Here is an 18,403-nt window from a genome sequence, read left to right as displayed (position 1 = left end):
TGAGTAATAAAGGGTGATTTGGTAAGTTGGGACTGTTTTGCCAAACATGAAGGCTGAGAAGTGACCTTATAAAAGTTATGAGGGTCATAGGTAGGATAGATAGTTGCCATCTTTTTTTCTTCATGTAGGGGAGTCTAAAACCAGAAGGCATTAGGAGAAAGGGAAAGGATTTAAACAGGATCTGAGGGGCAAATCTTTCATATAAATGGGAATCACAAATATAGGCATTGTGGCTGAGTTGAGCCAAGCTCCACAGTTCTTAAATGAAATCAGTTCTAGGTCTGTTATAGTCATAACAATGTTAACCTTTCATTCCATGACCCTACGTGCAACATATATTGATGCAGTCGCTGTGTCATAAATATCTTATCCCACTGTATCAGTTCATCTAGTAACATTTTGAAATAAAGATTACTAAATTGATGTAGACACTCAGTGGCCTTATAAAGTGGCCACTGAGTAGTTTTCTGCTGCCGTAGCCCATCCACTTCAAGGTTCAACTTGTTGTGCATTCAGTGATGCTCATCTGCACACAACTGCTGTACCACATTGTTATTTGGTTACTGTCACCTTCCTGTCAGCTTGAACAAGTCTGGCTATTCTCCTCTAACTTCTCTCATTAGCAAGGTGTTTTCGCCCACAGAACTGCTAATCACTGGATTTTATTTTTGTTTTTACACCATTCTCTATAAAGTCCATAAACTCTCGTGCATGAAAATCTCTAGGCATCAGCGGTTTTGAGATACTCAAATCACCCCCATCTGGCACCAACAGTCATTCCACAATGAAAGTCACTTAGATCACATTTCTTCCCCCATTTTGATGTTTCGTCTGAACAACAACTGAACCTCTTGACCATGTCACCATGCTTTTATGCATTGAATTTTGACCACGTGATTGGATGGCCAGATATTTGCCTTCACGAGCAGGTCTGCTGGTGTACCTAACGAAGTGGCCACTGAGTGCATATCTCTTAGAATTTATCTAGAATCAGTGGCCCATATTGCAGCCAGGTGAATATAGTTAATCAATAGGATTTGTTATAGCAAAATTACAAACTTAAATCAACTCTTTAATCATTCTACCAGCACTAAATTTCACATTTGACTTTTAGAGCATTAAGTTCCACATCTTCCCAATGCTCCAATTTAATGCTGGGTCATGAACTGTTCCTTCTGAGATTTGAAAGAGATGGATCATGCTTGATACTAAAGTTCACCTCCCATACCATTCTCACAACCAGACTGGCTAGTTATGGCTTCTCAACTCCTATCATCCTTAGGAACACCATTGGACTTGTCATCCCATGAGCCAAAAGCAAGCCACAGCTGAAGGTGGTGTCAGTCAGAGATGATTAAAACTTCTGAAAAATATTTAAATAAAGAAATATGTATTTTCTTGAAAAATATAGCAAATTAATGAAGATTGCATTTATTTTATGTAAACAATTATATTCATTGAAATACAGACATTCCCCCACCCTTAATTTTACATAGCTTTGTTCCATCCAGATCAGCCATCTCATCTACATGAATAACTCTGCATTAGCTGTGCCAGCCATCAATAATGTAGAGCTGAGGGGTCAGGTGCAAAGTGCCCTTCAGCTTAGGATGATTTGGGAGCAGACCTGGTCTTGGGTGGAGTAAGTGATCAGATGCAACGCACTGAAATGTGGAACACAATAACACAAGAAAATAAGAACAGCAGTAGGCTACCTGGTCCCTCAAGTCTCCCATCCATTCAATGAGATCATTGCTGATCTGCCCCAGACCTCAATTCACCTTCTGTTTCAACTCGAAGTAGCAGAGAATTCTCCAACCAGTCAAACTTGTATCTCCCTCTGTTTTTAAAGAACCTCCAATAATCTAGCCTTCATAATAATTCAGGGTAGAGAATCCCAGAAATCCACCCAGAAGAAATGCTGTTTTAAATGGCTACTCTCCCCCCTTACCTTGTAACTATGACCTTCCATTGAGTCTCTCCCAAGAATGGAAACATCTTTATCAGAACAACTACTACACTTTTCTCATTGGCATTGAGCAGACATGACAGGTGGAAAAATAATAGCAGAAACAATTGAAGAAACTCAGCAGTCAAACAGCATCTATAGAGGGAGAGTTATCAATCATGTCAATGTTCTTTCAACAAAAATGTTGGCTTTTTTATCTTCAGATGCTGCCTGACCTATTGAATGTTTCCTGCAATCATTGTCCTTATTTCAGGTTTCCAGTATTTGCATTTTATTTTACTTCACTGTATATTGCATTAGATTCCACCATCCTGGCAGTTCCCTGAAACCCTAATGCCCCTATAGAACAGAAATCAACAAACCTCTGGGACTGTCTGTCTATAAATAACAATTCAGCCTCTAAAGTTCTCAGGGGGAGAAAATCTGAAAGATTCATAACAACGCGTAAAGAAATTCATCCTCCTCTCCATGTTACACTGTTAATCTGAAAATGTATCCCCAGATCCAGATTTCCCACAAGAGGACACATCCAGTTTTAAATAATAACCACCTTAAATCTTTAACATGTTGCCTCATTAGAGATCCTGCCATTAGTGGAGGCACTGCAACATCTACCCTGTCAAGACCCCTTTAGATCTTAAATTTTCAGTAAAATCATCTCTCATTCTTCTAATCTCCAAATAATACAGATCCAACTCTTGCAGCTGTAAATGATAGAAGAGTTGAATTAGTTGAGTGAAATCTTCTTTAACTGTCTCCAGTGCTATTACAGATTGAAACAGTCTAGTCTGACACTCTTTGGTCCAGATACTCCCATGGTCTGGCATGTTTTGAATCTATATTATAGATCTATACTAATTATCTAATTCAAACTATGATCTGATGTTAACTACACTGGGATGATCGCCTGCCTTGGGTATTTGCGGTGCTGGGATATCTGATTTCCTGGTGAATTGGGTGTTGTGGTGTTACCATTTTATTTCACATGTTCAACATTAATGCCATGACTTTTTCTTTCAGTGAACCCAGTGAGTTTAAAGGGAGCAGTTAGCACAATGCTATTACAGCTCAGGCATTGGATTTCAGAGTTCAATTCCAACACCATCTGTAAGGAGTTTCTATGTTCTCCCCAGAACGGTGTGGGTTTCCTCCAGGTGCTCCAGTTTCCTCCCACAGTTCAGAGATGTACAGTTAGTAGGTTAATTGGTCATTGTAATTTTTCCTGTGATTGGTTGGCATCCATCTGTCTCAAAGAACAATTCCTGTAATAGGCTAGAGTTAAGCAGGTGGGTTGCTAGGCAGCTAGGCTCGTTGGGCTGGAAGGGCCTGTTCCATGCAGTGTCTCTGAATAAATAACTCAGTAAACTGAGTGCCAGTGTGTTTCAGCCTGTAAGTTTCTGTCATCAGAACTCCAGCCACACATCACAGATCCAGCTTAACACCGCCATAGATATCTTCATAAGATCTGTGGATAGAAGATCCATGGATAATGATGGTTTAGTGTACTAATCAGTGCCAAACTGTTGGGATTTCTGAACAATCAGATGCCTGGTTATAGAGCTTTACTCTACTAATAATCCCATTAACAAAGATATCAAAGTTGTCTTAAAAGCTGGATATTGTTCTAAAGTTTGAACGTATGTTGAATCCCATTACAAATGAGAATCATTTTTATTGTTTGCCATTAAGATACTATAACCACAAATGTATTATATGATTGCTAGATTTCATTTCTTGGGTTGCAGTCCAAAAATATTTGATCTCCAGACCGCACTACATACTGATAGCGTGATTTGTTTGCACAATAACTCTAAAATCATAGTGACCACTGTAGCAGTTCTCTTACAAATCATAAGCATAAGGAGCAGGAAGAGGGCTAGTCAGCCCCATGGTTCAATATGATCATGATTGACCTACCTAAGGCAGCCTCATTTGGCAATGTCTCTGTCTTGCTCAAAGACTGTAGGTGTCTGTTCACTCAGCTTATTGTACTTCATGAGGCTGTAAATGAAGTTGCCTGAGGGTCTGAAATGGAGAACAAATACAATTGCGAAAACTGTAATTTGAAACAAAAAACATAAGTGCTGGAAGATCTCAGCCAGGAAAAGAGCATCCTTGGAAAGAGAAACCGGTCAGCATTGGGGGGGGGGGGGGGGGGGGGCAAAGACCCTTCCTCAAAACTATCTTAATTTCTAAGCAAGGGTCGTCGACTCAAAGCATTATCTGGTTTCTCTTTTCACAATAAGTTCTTCCAACATTTCTATTTTTGATCCTTAAATAAGTAGATGTTACTTAGATTGCCTGAAATAGACAGCAACAGGCACAAAATGTTGCATTTTGTGTGTGTTGCTCTGGATTTCCAGCATCTGCAGAATCTCTTGTGTTTATAGACAGCATCAGAACTTCTTTCATTGACACTCATGTTAATGATGCATTTATGCAATCCAGTGTTGAGTGTGATGAGAATGAATGGGTGGGTAGATACATGAAGAAGGAATCATTTGTCAATTGTTCTATTAATGGGTACTACGAGAAATGGAGTATTATTATGATTAGGATGTTACTGTTACAAAGTAACAGTGTTGATCCACAGAATTCTATCTCCTCTAATATAATCAAGTACATAAAGATTCATAATGTTATGAATAAAAACATTTCATTTAATGCTTCATTTCTTGTCTAATTGAACAGAACGGGAACGGCACAGGAAGCAAAGGAAGGTCTTCTGTCAGATCATGCAGCACCTAATGGAAAATCATGAAATGTGGAAGAAGGTCATTGAAGAGGAACAGGAGGAGCGTAGGAAAGCAGACCTCGAGAAGCAAGAGCAGTCCTCCCTGCTTCAAAGCTCAGAGACAATCCAGGCGATCACTGAGGAGGAGGAGGACAAGGAAGAGAAGAATCTTGAAGAATCAGAGGGGAAGTCTGTGAAAACCAGTTCAGTCACAAACCTAACCCAGGAGACTTCAGAAGATAAAAGTGACTGAATGTGTACTGACCTTTTCTTTGTTCCCAGCACACTTTGACACAATACTGTAGATGTATAGGGCAATGTGCCTACAGCTGATATGGTATAATATTGCCATGAACTGCAGCCAGATATAAATGAACACCCTGAATGAGGAAGCCTCTATATCGCACCACTGGCTGACTTTGACTTTAAACACAATTGCTACCAATATGATTATGGTGCACTTTTTCATTGACATGTCTTGTTTAATATTGCTTGATGCACACGTCTGTAAAAAGAAACACACTCACTTGCTATGCAACAGCAGTGAGTATCAAATGAAGGAGGACATATTTCTAAAGCATATGCTGCGGTACTCTGTCCGTAACTTTTGCTCCACTTTTGGGTGAAAGTTGATAGCTTTATCAGAATTCTGATACAGCCCGATAATACTTTTTGTGTATATAACCTTGTGGCTCACCAGCTCTGTATAAGCAATCTCTTGAAGCGTAGCTGTAGTACTTGTACATTGCAAACACCACCATGAACAAATGTTTTAGGAAAAGCCTAACAGATCCATGATGGGCCATTTCACTTTATAAAAAAGCACCTGCTACAAGCCAAACTTCTAGTCAAGAATTTATATCCATTTTGAATATTTTTATTGTTTATTTTACATTCAATGATAATTATTTGCAGAAAACAACAGTTTATTGTAGATACAAAGAACATTTTCTATTGGCTTTTGTAAATAGCAAGCTCTTAACCCAGTTTTTTGTGATTTTGTAAAGATGGCTATGAAAACTTCACACTTAAAAAGACATTCTTATGATATTGACAGAACTTAGTACATTCTTATATAACACAACACGATAAAGTAGATACAAGTTGCAGCAAATAGTTAATTTTAAAAGATGATCTTTATTTGGATTATTTTTGCTGCAAGGGTAATCCTTAAGAAATCGTTTACTACTGATAGGACCGAGGTGATTGACAAGAAAATTAGACAGTACCACCTCAGATTTTCTGAGGCCCATGTATCTTCACATTTTAGACACTGTGTGAGAGTTGGTGGTGATAAGGATTACAGTGAATCATAGCATTTTTCCTTCAACACCTTGAGTCATATAAGACTGAAGCATTGGACAATCAACCAGACAGTCTAATTTTCTAAGACGATCTAACTCTACACCTTGGGTCAATGGGCACGTTATCATGGTGGCTATGTTCCTAGCCCAACAATCCAGTCACATGAAGCAAGGATCTCCAGACATTAATTGGAGTCTCATTACAGGGCAATTGACTTCAGTCAACTAAACAGCTCTTAAATCAGATCTTAATGCTGGTAATGGAGGCTGGTAAATTACAGAGTTTTGTGTTCTTTGATTTCCTTTTGGGACGAAAATCTGACATCCTTTCATGGTCAGGCCATGTACAACTCTAACATGCGGCAGGATGGTTTATCCACAGCTGCGCTGTGAAATATCCCAGCAAAGACTGTCAGGAATGAGCAACAGATGCTGAATATGCCTTTTAATCCCCAAAATTTGTTTTTCTTTAATGTGCAAGAGCTCCTTTTTTTCTGTTAAAAATAACTTTGTTTAACATCTTTTTTTTAGTTTGGGGTCAAAATCATTTTAAATGTGAAGGAGTTTAAATAAATATAAAAGGAGTCCGATTTTCTCCAGCTGCCCACATCTCACCCAAACTACAGGGGTTGAGGTCAATTGCAATTCAATGCTGAGACTCATACACTTTGACTCTTGGTGACAACTGAGGCAAATGAAATGAACTGAAGTATGGATTAGTCAAGGTATAACTGAATGATAGGAAAGGTTCATGGGGTTAAATGGTCTCTCCCTGTTCTTTTGTACCTGAGTCATAGGATGTTATGTACTAATTTAATCTTTAAAGGGTTAGTGTTTGTAAGTACAGTTAGCATTGTTCTAAATGTGAGCTGCAGTGCCTGACTGTTGCCCAGGATGATAAAAGGGAAGTCAATCCTTACAATTTCTAAAATTATTAGCATAAGATTGTACCATAACTGAAAGTATCATCCATGGCCTATGGATTTGCACCACTCCTAGGATAGATAGTTTTAAAACAAATACAGAGCCCTGGCTAAATCTCTACAGTCTCCAGGTTAATGACACAGCCTCCCACTGTAACTAGTGTTCTGCTCCAAATCCTATGCCAGCTCCTTGAAATCTTTGCACTCTGACTGAATCTAACATAGGACTATTCATCTGTGCATATTTTTTCCTTAATAAAGCTTCAACTTTTTAATTGTTATTGCGTGATTAAAAGAAAGGAATATTGGGTATATTTCAAGAGCACAGGTTCTGTGTTCATTTATTATACTGTATACTTTCCCTAATGTTCATGGACTGCAGAAAGATTAGTTAACGTATAATGTCATCAGAATGTTGCAGCTTACAGATCATTTCAACATCTGTTGCAATCCCACATCACCAATCTACTCATTTTTTTATGTTTTGTTGACCAAACAAAATGATTAAACAAGTAATTTTGTTTTTGCACAAAACCTAGATTTCTTTTCCAGAATTTTAAACTTCTGCTCTCAAAATGCTTTTAAAGTTGTTTGAATCTTCACCACCACTCTTTTCGGTACTGAATAACCTTTCAAATATCAAAAGCCTTCTATTTTCAAAGTTATTTTCTGTGGTACTCATTATTTTAGGGATTTTTCATAAGTGCAAATGTTCTAGCAAAGGATAATGAAAGGGGAACTACAAAAACTTTGAAGATTGGATCAATTTCACACAGTCATAAATGAATCATAAATATGAAGGTACTCATTGAATGATTTAACACTGAAGGAAAACAGTCATTTCAGAGTATATGACAACATCCATGCCTTCTCTCATTCTTAACCTAATAATTAAACTCACCTAAATTAGCATGGTTTTCTAGACTTTTGCATGGTAGATCTAGTTTAAGCCGAGGCTCTCAAATCATTGCAGTCTGCGTGGCACCAAGTTGCAATTCAGAACATCAGAGGAATTAAAGTGAATAAAAATAAATTTGTTAGAGGCCTTTGGAGAACAAATGTACTTCTGCAATTCTCTGTTGGTGTTAATTGAAATCTCTGTTATTATACCAGTGCAGTCATTCCTGAAATGCTGTATTGTAATTTAAACAGACAATGCTGGAAATGCTCAGAAGGTCTGGCAGCATCTGTGGAAACAGCAACAGATAACGTTTCCAATTTAAGACACTTCTTCAGGGAGAGAGTGAAAAAAGTTAACTTTGTATTGAGAGAGTTGGTGTGGGTGTGCAGGGTGGCTTGGTGGAATGACCATAATGAAGGGAATATCTGTTATATGGTGAAGCTTGGTCAAATGGGTCAATCGAGGTTGCTGTTCTTTGTCTGAACCATGCATTGCTGACTGTGAGACATAATCAGCAGGCGAGGATATACTAATAGGGAGCAAAATTGAGCTAATTTCACAGATGGCTGACTTACAATGGAAATAGCCCATTTTGATAGAAACCAAGAAAATAAGTTAACTACTAATGCGGAATTCAACATTGAGCCCGGAAGGCTGCAATGTGGCTTTGTAAGATTCACAACTAGCCTGATCACAACACCCAAGTTTAATAATAGCCAGAATGGAGAAAAGAAAATGGATATAATCTTCTTAAGGAGGCTCATCTACCATATGATACAGTAAGACCATAAGACATAGGAACAGAATTAGGCCATTTGGCCCATCGAGTCTGCTCCACCATTCAATCATGGCTGATTCATTATCCCTCTCAACCCTTACTAATTAAGAACCTATCAACCTCTGTTTTAAATATACCCAATGATTTGGACTCCACAGCTGTCTGTGGCAATGAATTCCACAGATTCACCATCCCCTGGCTAAAGTAATTCCTCTTGGCCTCTGTTTTAAATGGACATCATTTTAGTCTGAGACTGTGCCCTCTGGTCCTAAGCTCTCCCTCTATCGGAAACATCCTCTTCACAACCACTCTATCTAGGCCTTTCAGTAATCAATAGCTTTCAATGAGATCCCCTCCCCCCCCCATTCTTCTGAACTCCAGCAAGTAAAGCCATCTAATGCCCCTGGTACGTTAACACTTTCATTCTTGGGATCATCCCTGTGAAAATCAACTGGACCCTCTTCCATAGTTACTCAATAGGTCCCTCTTCAAAATGTTGTACATGAAAACAAAACAAAAAATTCAGATTATCTATACTACTCAGGGCAAAGAATTCTTTCACAATCAAAGTATATTTACCTAAAGAAAAATTGGAGGCATAATTAGCCTACTTTCCAAAGCAAATTAATACTGGTGATAAGAGTTCTTAAGCTTATTCATTCATGCATCTTCTAAGCTTGTTCTGTTTATAAAATGCTTTCTGGAATTCACCTTCTTGCTCCTGTGAGCATAACTTGTGTTTATCTCTTGAAGCAGGGAGTGGTAACCATTGGCCAATTGTAAAACGCTTATTTTAAAAGAGTCAGTAGCTCTGTTGCAAAACTTAGCAAACAAGAGAATTCTGGACAACAGTGGATTGAGGTATAAAGGTGATTAATAGGGTATGCACCATAAATAAGTCAGGCTACTAGTGAGTCAGTTTTTCAATTTTATGGACTGGTTTTTTTTTGCAAAGAACTTACAAGCAGTAACTTGATTCTGCAATTCTTATTTCTACGGAGAACATCAGCAAATCTGGCATTTTTCATATAGTCGAGCAATGCAAAGGCACTGTATTTTGTTAAAGCCAATGAAACTGTACCCAAAAAGCTAACTGAAGTGCACCAACTTTTCAAGTGAAGGCCAGAGTATTTCTAAGCTTGTTTCTGATGAATGACTGGTATAGTTTAAATTTGCCAAGGTGCCAGGAACTCCTTGCAGTCAGCTGACCACAGAATCTGTGACTAGCACTTTATGGCTTAATAATGTTCACCTTATGTAGGTGTCTGACTACCTACCAGGATGTGAAAAGACACTGGAAAGAACAGCAGAGTGTATTTTAATTATATAATAAGATGTAGTTTTAAGGACAGTAGTGTTCCATACATTCCAATTCTTTTTTAAATAATTGAATGAGTTAAATGTAAAAATTCACTTCAAGATATTATGCACAGTATTTATATTCACCAAGGCTTTCTACATTTATATAAATGGTTTGTTAGAGGATTCAAATAAGAGAAACATAAGTAGATATAATTAGCTGTAGATGTACATTTATTAGAGGCATTAAAATAACTAGCAGCCCTTTTAACCGTCAGTTGTTAATTCTGTTTATTTCACACGTGTTTGTGATATTGTGATTTTCTTTTTTATTTTTCAGTATGCCGTAAATATGTAAATTCAATTTTGTTCTTTTGTATAATGAAGTTCCCATGATGGTGAAATCATTAAGATGGAATAGTCTATTGTGTTTACGCATTAGTTTTGTTAATTATGAAGAGCACAAGAATGGTGTGTCATTATTCCAAGTGTAAATTAAATAACGCATCATACACTGCCTGCCGGCTGATACAATCTTTCCACGTTTGAGGTTTGTGCCTTGGCAACTTCTGGTATGTTCAATGTTATAATTTGATCAGAAAAGTTATCAACATATATTTATCATTTTAATTTGTTGAATTACAAGACATTTAATATGAAAAAGGAACCCTACAGAGAGTTGCAGAACATAACATGTGGGAGACTTGCCCTCGCCCATTATGAAATTCCATTAAAGATTTGTCTAAGCGTGGCAGTACTGACAGATGACATAAAGCAGACTTATGTCTTAGGTTGAGAGTAATCTATTGGTAAAAATTTCAATATCATCTCTCACCTGCCACCGCTTATGTGCCTCTGTAGTATTAATCTTTTCACAGAGAAATTATGCATCAATTGAAAGGGGTAGCTCAACATTGTTTAGTTGTATGTAAAAGGTGTAACGTATAAAGAGAGTGAGGGTTGAAATCATCTGTTGCTGCTGTTGCTTAAAATAAAAATTTCATTCTTGTCTGATATCAACAACAATTTGAATTTCAATAGAGCTTTCACTATAGTAAAATACTCCTAGGCACTTCATGGGAATAATATTGAATAAAATTTGATACGCTTTTGCCTTGACAAGACCAATATAGATAATTATTTTTAAAGAAATACAACATGTCATTTTATTAGAGTGTTTTTATTGTTTCTGTCAATACAATCAGCCTTCTGCATATAATTGCCCATTATCCCTTCATTTAGCTTAAGAACGAGCCCTTGCATCTGTTATATCAAATCACAAATTCAATGTAACTCCTCACATGATTTGCACTCAACACACAAAGCAATAGCTAATGTTTCATTCACAACTCTTTAAGTCAAGGATTCCATATATCTGATTAAATATCCTATTTTATACAGTAGATTATGTACAGAATAATTCTTTCAGATAGGTGTTATTTATTTTTACTGTTTTGTAAGTTAGACAATATACTGTATCTCTAATGGCCAGAATTATCGGAAAGTGCCTCTTGGTAAACTGTATAGTACAGAATATATAAATACTTATTCAATATTTTAGAAACGTCTGTTGCTAACTGAAAAATGTAGATGTTTTAATGCAAAGACAGTTGTACAACATGAAATTAATTCTGTGGTACTGTGCGTCACTTCTTTGTCTACACACGTAATGTTTTGGCTTGGAGTTACTTTTCTATGTCTTCCTTCAGTTGCAGAAGTCTGTGCTGCTAGCTGAGCACCTTGGATTGACCTCCTCCAAGAGGAACCCTATAATTTTGCATTTTAAAGACTTCAGCACATATACTTGAATTAGGAAAGAGAAACCAGTATCTCAAAGTGCTTCACTAACCCGTAGATTAATTCTGAGAGGTATTCTCTCTTAAATACACATCAAAGTCCCACAAACTGAATAAATGAATGACCTAGGTGGCCATTTTTAGTGGCATTGGCCATGGTTGCAGCCAGGGCAGTGAGAGAGCTCCCTGAATTTCCTTCAGTAGTACCTTGGATGAATCTTTCATTCTTAAGTGGGCAGCAAATAAATGTCAGCATCAGGTCCGGACTGAGAAATATGACAGTGCACTCTAGTGTGTGTTTGAACTGCTACAGGTTAAATCACCACAAAGATAAAATGCTGGAGGAACTCAGCAGGTCAGGCTACGTGTATGGAAAGGAATAAACAGGCAACGTATTGGGCCAAGACCTTGATCATGATGAAGGGTCTTGGCCTAAAACATTGACTGCTTATTCCTCTCCAAGAATGCTGCCTGACTTCCAAAGTTCCTCCAGCATCTTATGTGTGTTACCCTGGATTTCTAGCATCTGCAGAACCTCTTGTATTTATCGCCACAGAGTGCTGAGTTAGCTAATCATGTCCAGCAGAGGGAAGTAATGAAGCCTGGGTGATGTAGAACCTCCTGGAGCATTGCTCTGCAAAAAAGTTGTCACAGTTCTTGTCACTGATTGTTCTTGCTCAGCATACCTGTAGTTTCCATGTCTACGTTAAATAAGCATAGGGTTGAGTCTACAGAACTACGACTTCAGTTATATAATGCTCAATCTCTAGTACAGAGACACAAGATTCTGCAGGTGCCAGTGTAGGTCAAAGGGCAGCTTCATTGAGCAGCTTCACTATGTTCACCACAACAGCCAGGATCTCCTCTGGCTAGCTATTTCAATTCAACTTCCCATTTCCATAACATGGCAGTTCATGACCTCCTCGACTGCCACAATCAGGCCAAGTACTGGATAGAAGAGTAAAATCTCATGTTCTGTATAACTAGTTTCCAGCTTATTGGCACATATATTGATTTCTCCAACTTAGGGTAACCTCTCCCCTCTACTGCCACCCTTTTTGTTTTAACCCATTCTGATGGTATTTCACTCCTTCTCTTGTCCTCCCCTACCCATATCACCACCCCCTGCTTCCTACCTCTTCTCTTTCTCCCACAGTCCACTCTCCTCTCCTATCAGACTCCTCCTTCAGCTCTTTAGCTTGTCCAACTATCATCTCCAAGCTTCTCAATTCATCCTCCTCCCTTACCCACTGACCTTTTCCCTCAGCTGGTCTCATCTATCACCTGCCAGCTTGTACTCCCCCCTCCCCCTGCACCCTCTTACTCTGGTTTCTGTCCCCTTTCATTCCAATCAGATGAAAGGTATCAGCCCAAAACATCAACTGTTTTATTTCTCTCCATAGATGCTGTCCAACTGCTGAGCTCAACTAGCATTTTGCGAGTGTTGCTCAATTTCCAATCACTCTTGGAATACAGATAATTTAAGTTTAAGCAGCATGGTCTCCAAGCCCCTACAGGGGAAAAAGGATGGCACCTCTAAAAGTGAAGATAGCCTAGGAGGGGAAATGCCCAAATATTTAGACCCACCTCTTCTCTGCTGAACATCATGAACCTATCTACATTGGCTCCATTTTTTCTCTCACATTCCCAGCATAAGAGTCATTATTGCAATTCTACAATGGCCAGTTCATGCCCCACCAGCAGATCTTTGGAATCAGGTTTTTCTAAATCATTGTTGTATGTCACGAAATCTGTTGTTTTGTGGCAGCAATACAGTGCAACATTTAAAAAATATAATGATAGTGAGAGAGAGATAGAGCAAAGAGGAATGGTGAAGCAGTGCTCATGGACCATTCAGAAATCTGATGGAAAAAGGGAAAAAAACTATTCCTAAGCTGTTTCTAAACGATTGAGTAGGCATCTTCAGGCTCCTGTACCTCCTCCTCGGTGGTGGTAAGAAGACGAAGGCATGTCTAGGATGATGACTGTCCTTAATGATGGATTCTGCCTTCTTGAGGCATTGCCTTTTGAAGACGTTCTCAATGATGAGGAGGCTTGTACCCATGATGGAGCTGGCTGTCTCAACCTTTTGCAATCTTGGAGCCTCCATACAAGGATGTGATGCTGCCACTCAGAATTTTCTCCACAGTACATCTGTATAAATTTGTTAGATTGGTGTTAGATCATTAAACTGTCTCAAAAGGCAGATGGGGACCTTTATTAATTGTAGGTAAAATGCTGCCCTCTACCTGTACCAGAGATGGGAGTAGAATGTAGTTTTGTGGCACCAGAAAGGCAAGTGCCTAGCCTGCACAAAAAATTTACTCTGAAAAGGGGCTCTTGAAATAAGAAATCAGATTCGGATTTATCACATGTATATCAAAGCATTCACATTAACAAATAACACACCCTAACATTCCATTAGAAACAGGAACAGAATTAGGTCATTTCGCCCATCGAATCCGCTGATACACTTTCCCTCTCAACCTCTTTTACCTGCCTTCTCCCCATAACATTTCATGCTCTGATTAATCAAGAATCTTTCAACCTCCTCCATAAATACACCCAATGACCTGGCCTGTGGCAAGTAATTCCACAACTCTCCACCCTCTGGCTAAAGAAATTCTTCCTCATCTCCATTTTAAAAGGACATCCTCTATTCTAAGTCTGCGCCCTATGGTCCTACACTCCCCACTATAGGAAACATCCTCTCTGCATCCAATTTAGGCCTTTCAACATTCGATGTTTCAACGAGATTCCCCTTCAATCTAATAAATTTCAGCAAGTGTAGGCTAGAGTCATCAAACACTCCTCATATGATAACCCATTCATTCCCAGAATCTTTCACGTGAACCTCTGTAATGTCAGCACATCTTTTCTTAGATAAAGAGCCCTAAACGACTCACAATACTCCAAGTGAGGACTCACCACTGCATTATAAAGCTTCAGCATTACATCCTTGATTTTATATTCTAGTCCTCTCAAAATAAATGCTAACATTGCATTTGTCTTCCTCACCACCGACTCAACCTCTAGAGAATTCTGCACAAAGACTCCCAAGTGCCTTTGCAATTCAGATTTTTGAATTTACTGCCCATTTAGAAAATGGTCTACATTTTTGTTCCTTCTACCAAAGGAGATGACCATACACTTATCAACACTGCTTTCTGCCACTGTATTGAGGGTCAGAGGGACAGAAGTGAGGGAGCCCACTCTTACCACCTGCTGGCCATCTGACAGAAAGTCCAGGATCCAGCTACACAAGGCAGGACATCTCTGAGTGTCCTGCCGAGCCTGGATGGAATTATGGTGTTGAATGCTGAACTGTAGTCAAAGAACAGCATTCTCTCCAAAGCACCCTTCTTCTCCAGGTGTGTAGGGATGGTGTGTAGAGCTCTGGCTATTGTATCATCTGTTGATCGGTTGTATTGGTAGGCAAATTGTAGAGGGTCCAGTGTGGGTGGCAGCAAGCTGCAGATGTAGTCCTTGACCAGCCTCTCAAAGCGGTTGCTTAGTATTGAGGTGAGTGCGACACCAACCTTACGTTGCTCGTGACCAACAGGAACTCAAGAAATGCAGCCATGATCTGCGCAAAGTCATCAAGGCAGTGAAGCAACAATACAGGGACAAGATCCAGACACAACTTTCCACCAACAACACACACAGCTCATGGCAAGGTCCGCACACCATCACAGACTTCAAAGCTAAACGCAGTGGAGTTTCCAGCATTGCTGCCTCTCTCCCAGAGGAGCTAAATCTTTTTTACGCTTGATTCGATGTCACCAACATTGAAGAGAGCCACTGACACGACCTGCAGCTTGGTCCTCACACACGGAACTGTTGATCCAGGGTTTCTGGTTTGGATAGACCCTGACCAATCTGGATGACAACATCCTCGATGCACTTCGGATGAAACTTGTGACCCCATCCATGAACACGGAGACATCCTCATCACGAAAGACATTCCAGTTGACGTCATCAAAGCAGTCCTCAAACCAGGACCAAGTTTTGATAAGTAAATTTACTAACAACATGAAGGTTCACTCCAACAATAGCCACTCTGCTTGTCCCTACTTGATTTTTATTTGCCCTTGCTAATGAATCACTGTGCCGCCAGAAAAAGCTGAAAGCCAGCCAATGCTTCTTTCTAAATCTCTCACCCTGACCTGTGTGTAGCTTCCTCTCGTGATTCGATTGGGCCAGTGGGGAAAAAATATGTGCTTGGCATCACCATGCTCGGGAGAACAATTCAGAGCACAACAAAACAGAAGGTATCAGGTGACAAAGCAACAAAAGCAGTACGAGCCCCGTTCCTTCGTTCCTTCCTTTCCCCCCACCCACCCATCCACCCATGCACATGCACAGTGCGTGCTGTAAATGTTGGCCTTGTGAATAATTCACAGCACATTAATGAGTAAAAAAAAAACAGGCTGATCAGATGGGTATGCGAGCTTATCATTTCATGGAATCCACCACCAGACTTCTGACCGGACAGTGAACCCTGACACTATGTCAGCAATAATAAACCTCATTCTGATCTTATGCCAAGCTCTAAATTCCATTTTTATCCACCACTGTAGCAGTTTATTTCCATTTTCATAAAGTTGCTCGCTGCTCTGCCTCTGCTGTTTAAAACTGTCATGGAGACAACCACTGAGCCAAAACTAGCTTTAGTTTATGAGGCACGTAATGGGAAGTTTCATTCCTTTATGGACTCAGAGTCATAGAGTACAGAAGCAGTCCCCTTAACTCAATGGGCCAGTATCAATCATCCTTTTACACTAATTCTATATTAATCCTCTTTATTTTATGCTCTCTACATCCTCGAGTACCCAATTCTACTCCTCGCCTACATACTAAACAGTTACCCTCCCAAGTCACAATTTTTAGTATGTGGGCAGCTACTAGAACACTCAGAAGTCAGAGAGAGAGAATATGCAGAACTCCATAAAGAGATCACTGAATTGTGGCTGAAAGAAGCCAAGCTAAACATCAAAGGCTATACTTTGTATCAAAAGGACAGGTAGGAAGGCATAGGCAGTGATGTGTTAGTAAGAGATGGAATTACATCTTTAGAAAGAGGTGACATAGGGTCAGAAAATGTTGAATCTTTGTGGATGGAGTTAAGAAACTACAAAGGTAAAAAAAAATTATGGGAATCATATATAGGCCTCCAATTAGTAGCCAAGATGTGGGTTGAGATTGCAAAGGGAGCTGGAAAAGGCATGTAATAAGGGTAAGGACACATTTGTAATGGTGGACAGTATGCAAGGGGATTGGGAAAACCAGGTTGGTGTCGGATTGTAAGAACGGGTGACTGTTGAATGCCCATGAAGTGGCTTTTTTAGAGCAGCTTGTGCTCGGGGAAAGACTATCTTAGATTGGGTGTTGTATAATAACCCAGATCTTACAAGGGAGCTTAATGTAAAGGAACTCTTAGGAGACAGTGATCATAATATGGTTGAATTCATACTGCAATTTGAGAGGGAGACGCATAACTCACATGTATCAGTATTGCAATAGAATAAAGGGAATTACAGAGGCAAAGAGAGGAGATTGCCCAGGTGGATTGGAGGAGGATTCTGGCGAGGATGACAGCAGAGCAGCAATGACTGAAGTTTCTGGGAATAGTTCACATGTTGCAAGATGGATATGTCCCACACAAGAGGTTCTCAGATGGCAGGGGTGGGCAACCATGGCTGACAAGGGAAGATAAGGACTCTACATAAAAGCCAAGGATAGGGCATATAAGGTAGCAAAAGTGAGTGGGAAGTTTGATGATTAGGAAGCTTTTAAAATCCAACAAAAGGCAACTTAAAAAGCTACAAGAGGGGAAAAAAGAAATATGAGGACAATAATATAAAGCAGGATACCAAAATTTCTTTCAATTATATAGAGTAAAAGGGAGGTGAGACGACTGAAGAAATGATGCTGGTGAGGTAGTCATGGGGGACAAAGAATAGCAGATGAACTTAATGGGTACTTTGCATCTGTCTTCACTGTGGAAGACACTAGCAATATGCTAGAGTTCCATGAGAGTAAGGCAGCAGGAGTGATTGCCATTGCTATTACAAATGAAAAAGTGCTAGGCAAACTAAAAGGTCTTCAGGTGGATAAGTCACCTGGACCAGATGGACTACATCCCAGGATCATGGGAAAGGTTGCTGAAGAGATAATGGATGTATTGGTCATGATCTTTCAAGAATCACTTAATTCTTACATGGTCCCAGAGGACTGGAATATTGGAAATGTCACTCCACTCTTTAAGAAGGGAGGAAAGGCAAAAGAAAGGAACTTATAAGCAAGTTAGCTTAACCCCAGTGGTTGAGAAAGTGTTGGAGTCTATTATTAAGGATGAGGTTTCAGGGTCCTTGGAGACTGGTGATAAAATAACCCAAAGTCAGCATGGTTCCTGTAAAGGGAAAGCTTGCCTGACAAATCAGTTAGAATCCTTTGAGGAAGTAACAAGCAGGGTGGACAAAAGAGAGGCAGTGCATGCCGTTTACTTGAATTTTCAGAAGGCAATTGATAAGATGCCTCACATGACAGGCAGGAGGCAGCAAGTGAAAATAAAAGGGCCCTTTTCTGGGTGGCTGCCAGTGACTAATAGCGAACCTCAGGGGTCAGTTTTGAGACCACTGCTTTTCAAATTGTTAGTCAATGATTTGGATAATAGAAATGATGGTTTTGTGGCAAAGT

The 18,403-nt window shown here is 39.5% G+C and overlaps 1 protein-coding gene across 5 annotated transcripts in view; it reads left to right on the top strand.

The window, feature by feature from the left end:
- pde3a (phosphodiesterase 3A, cGMP-inhibited) overlaps window positions 1-11,545 on the top strand; it is a 521,929-nt gene extending 510,384 nt beyond the window's left edge. For all 5 annotated transcript variants that reach the window (XM_073066138.1, XM_073066136.1, XM_073066135.1 and 2 more), the window contains one exon: window positions 4,661-11,545. In XM_073066138.1, coding sequence (XP_072922239.1) covers window positions 4,661-4,956 — 296 coding nt within the window. In that variant the 3' untranslated portion in view covers window positions 4,957-11,545. The remainder of the gene's footprint in view (window positions 1-4,660) is intronic.
- The last annotated feature ends 6,858 nt before the right edge of the window (window positions 11,546-18,403 follow it).

Source organism: Hemitrygon akajei, chromosome 14, assembly GCF_048418815.1.
Source record: "Hemitrygon akajei chromosome 14, sHemAka1.3, whole genome shotgun sequence".
NCBI classification, from domain to species: Eukaryota; Metazoa; Chordata; class Chondrichthyes; order Myliobatiformes; family Dasyatidae; genus Hemitrygon; species Hemitrygon akajei.
Note: the sequence above shows the minus strand (reverse complement) of the source record. Positions and strands in the feature narration are given on the sequence as shown.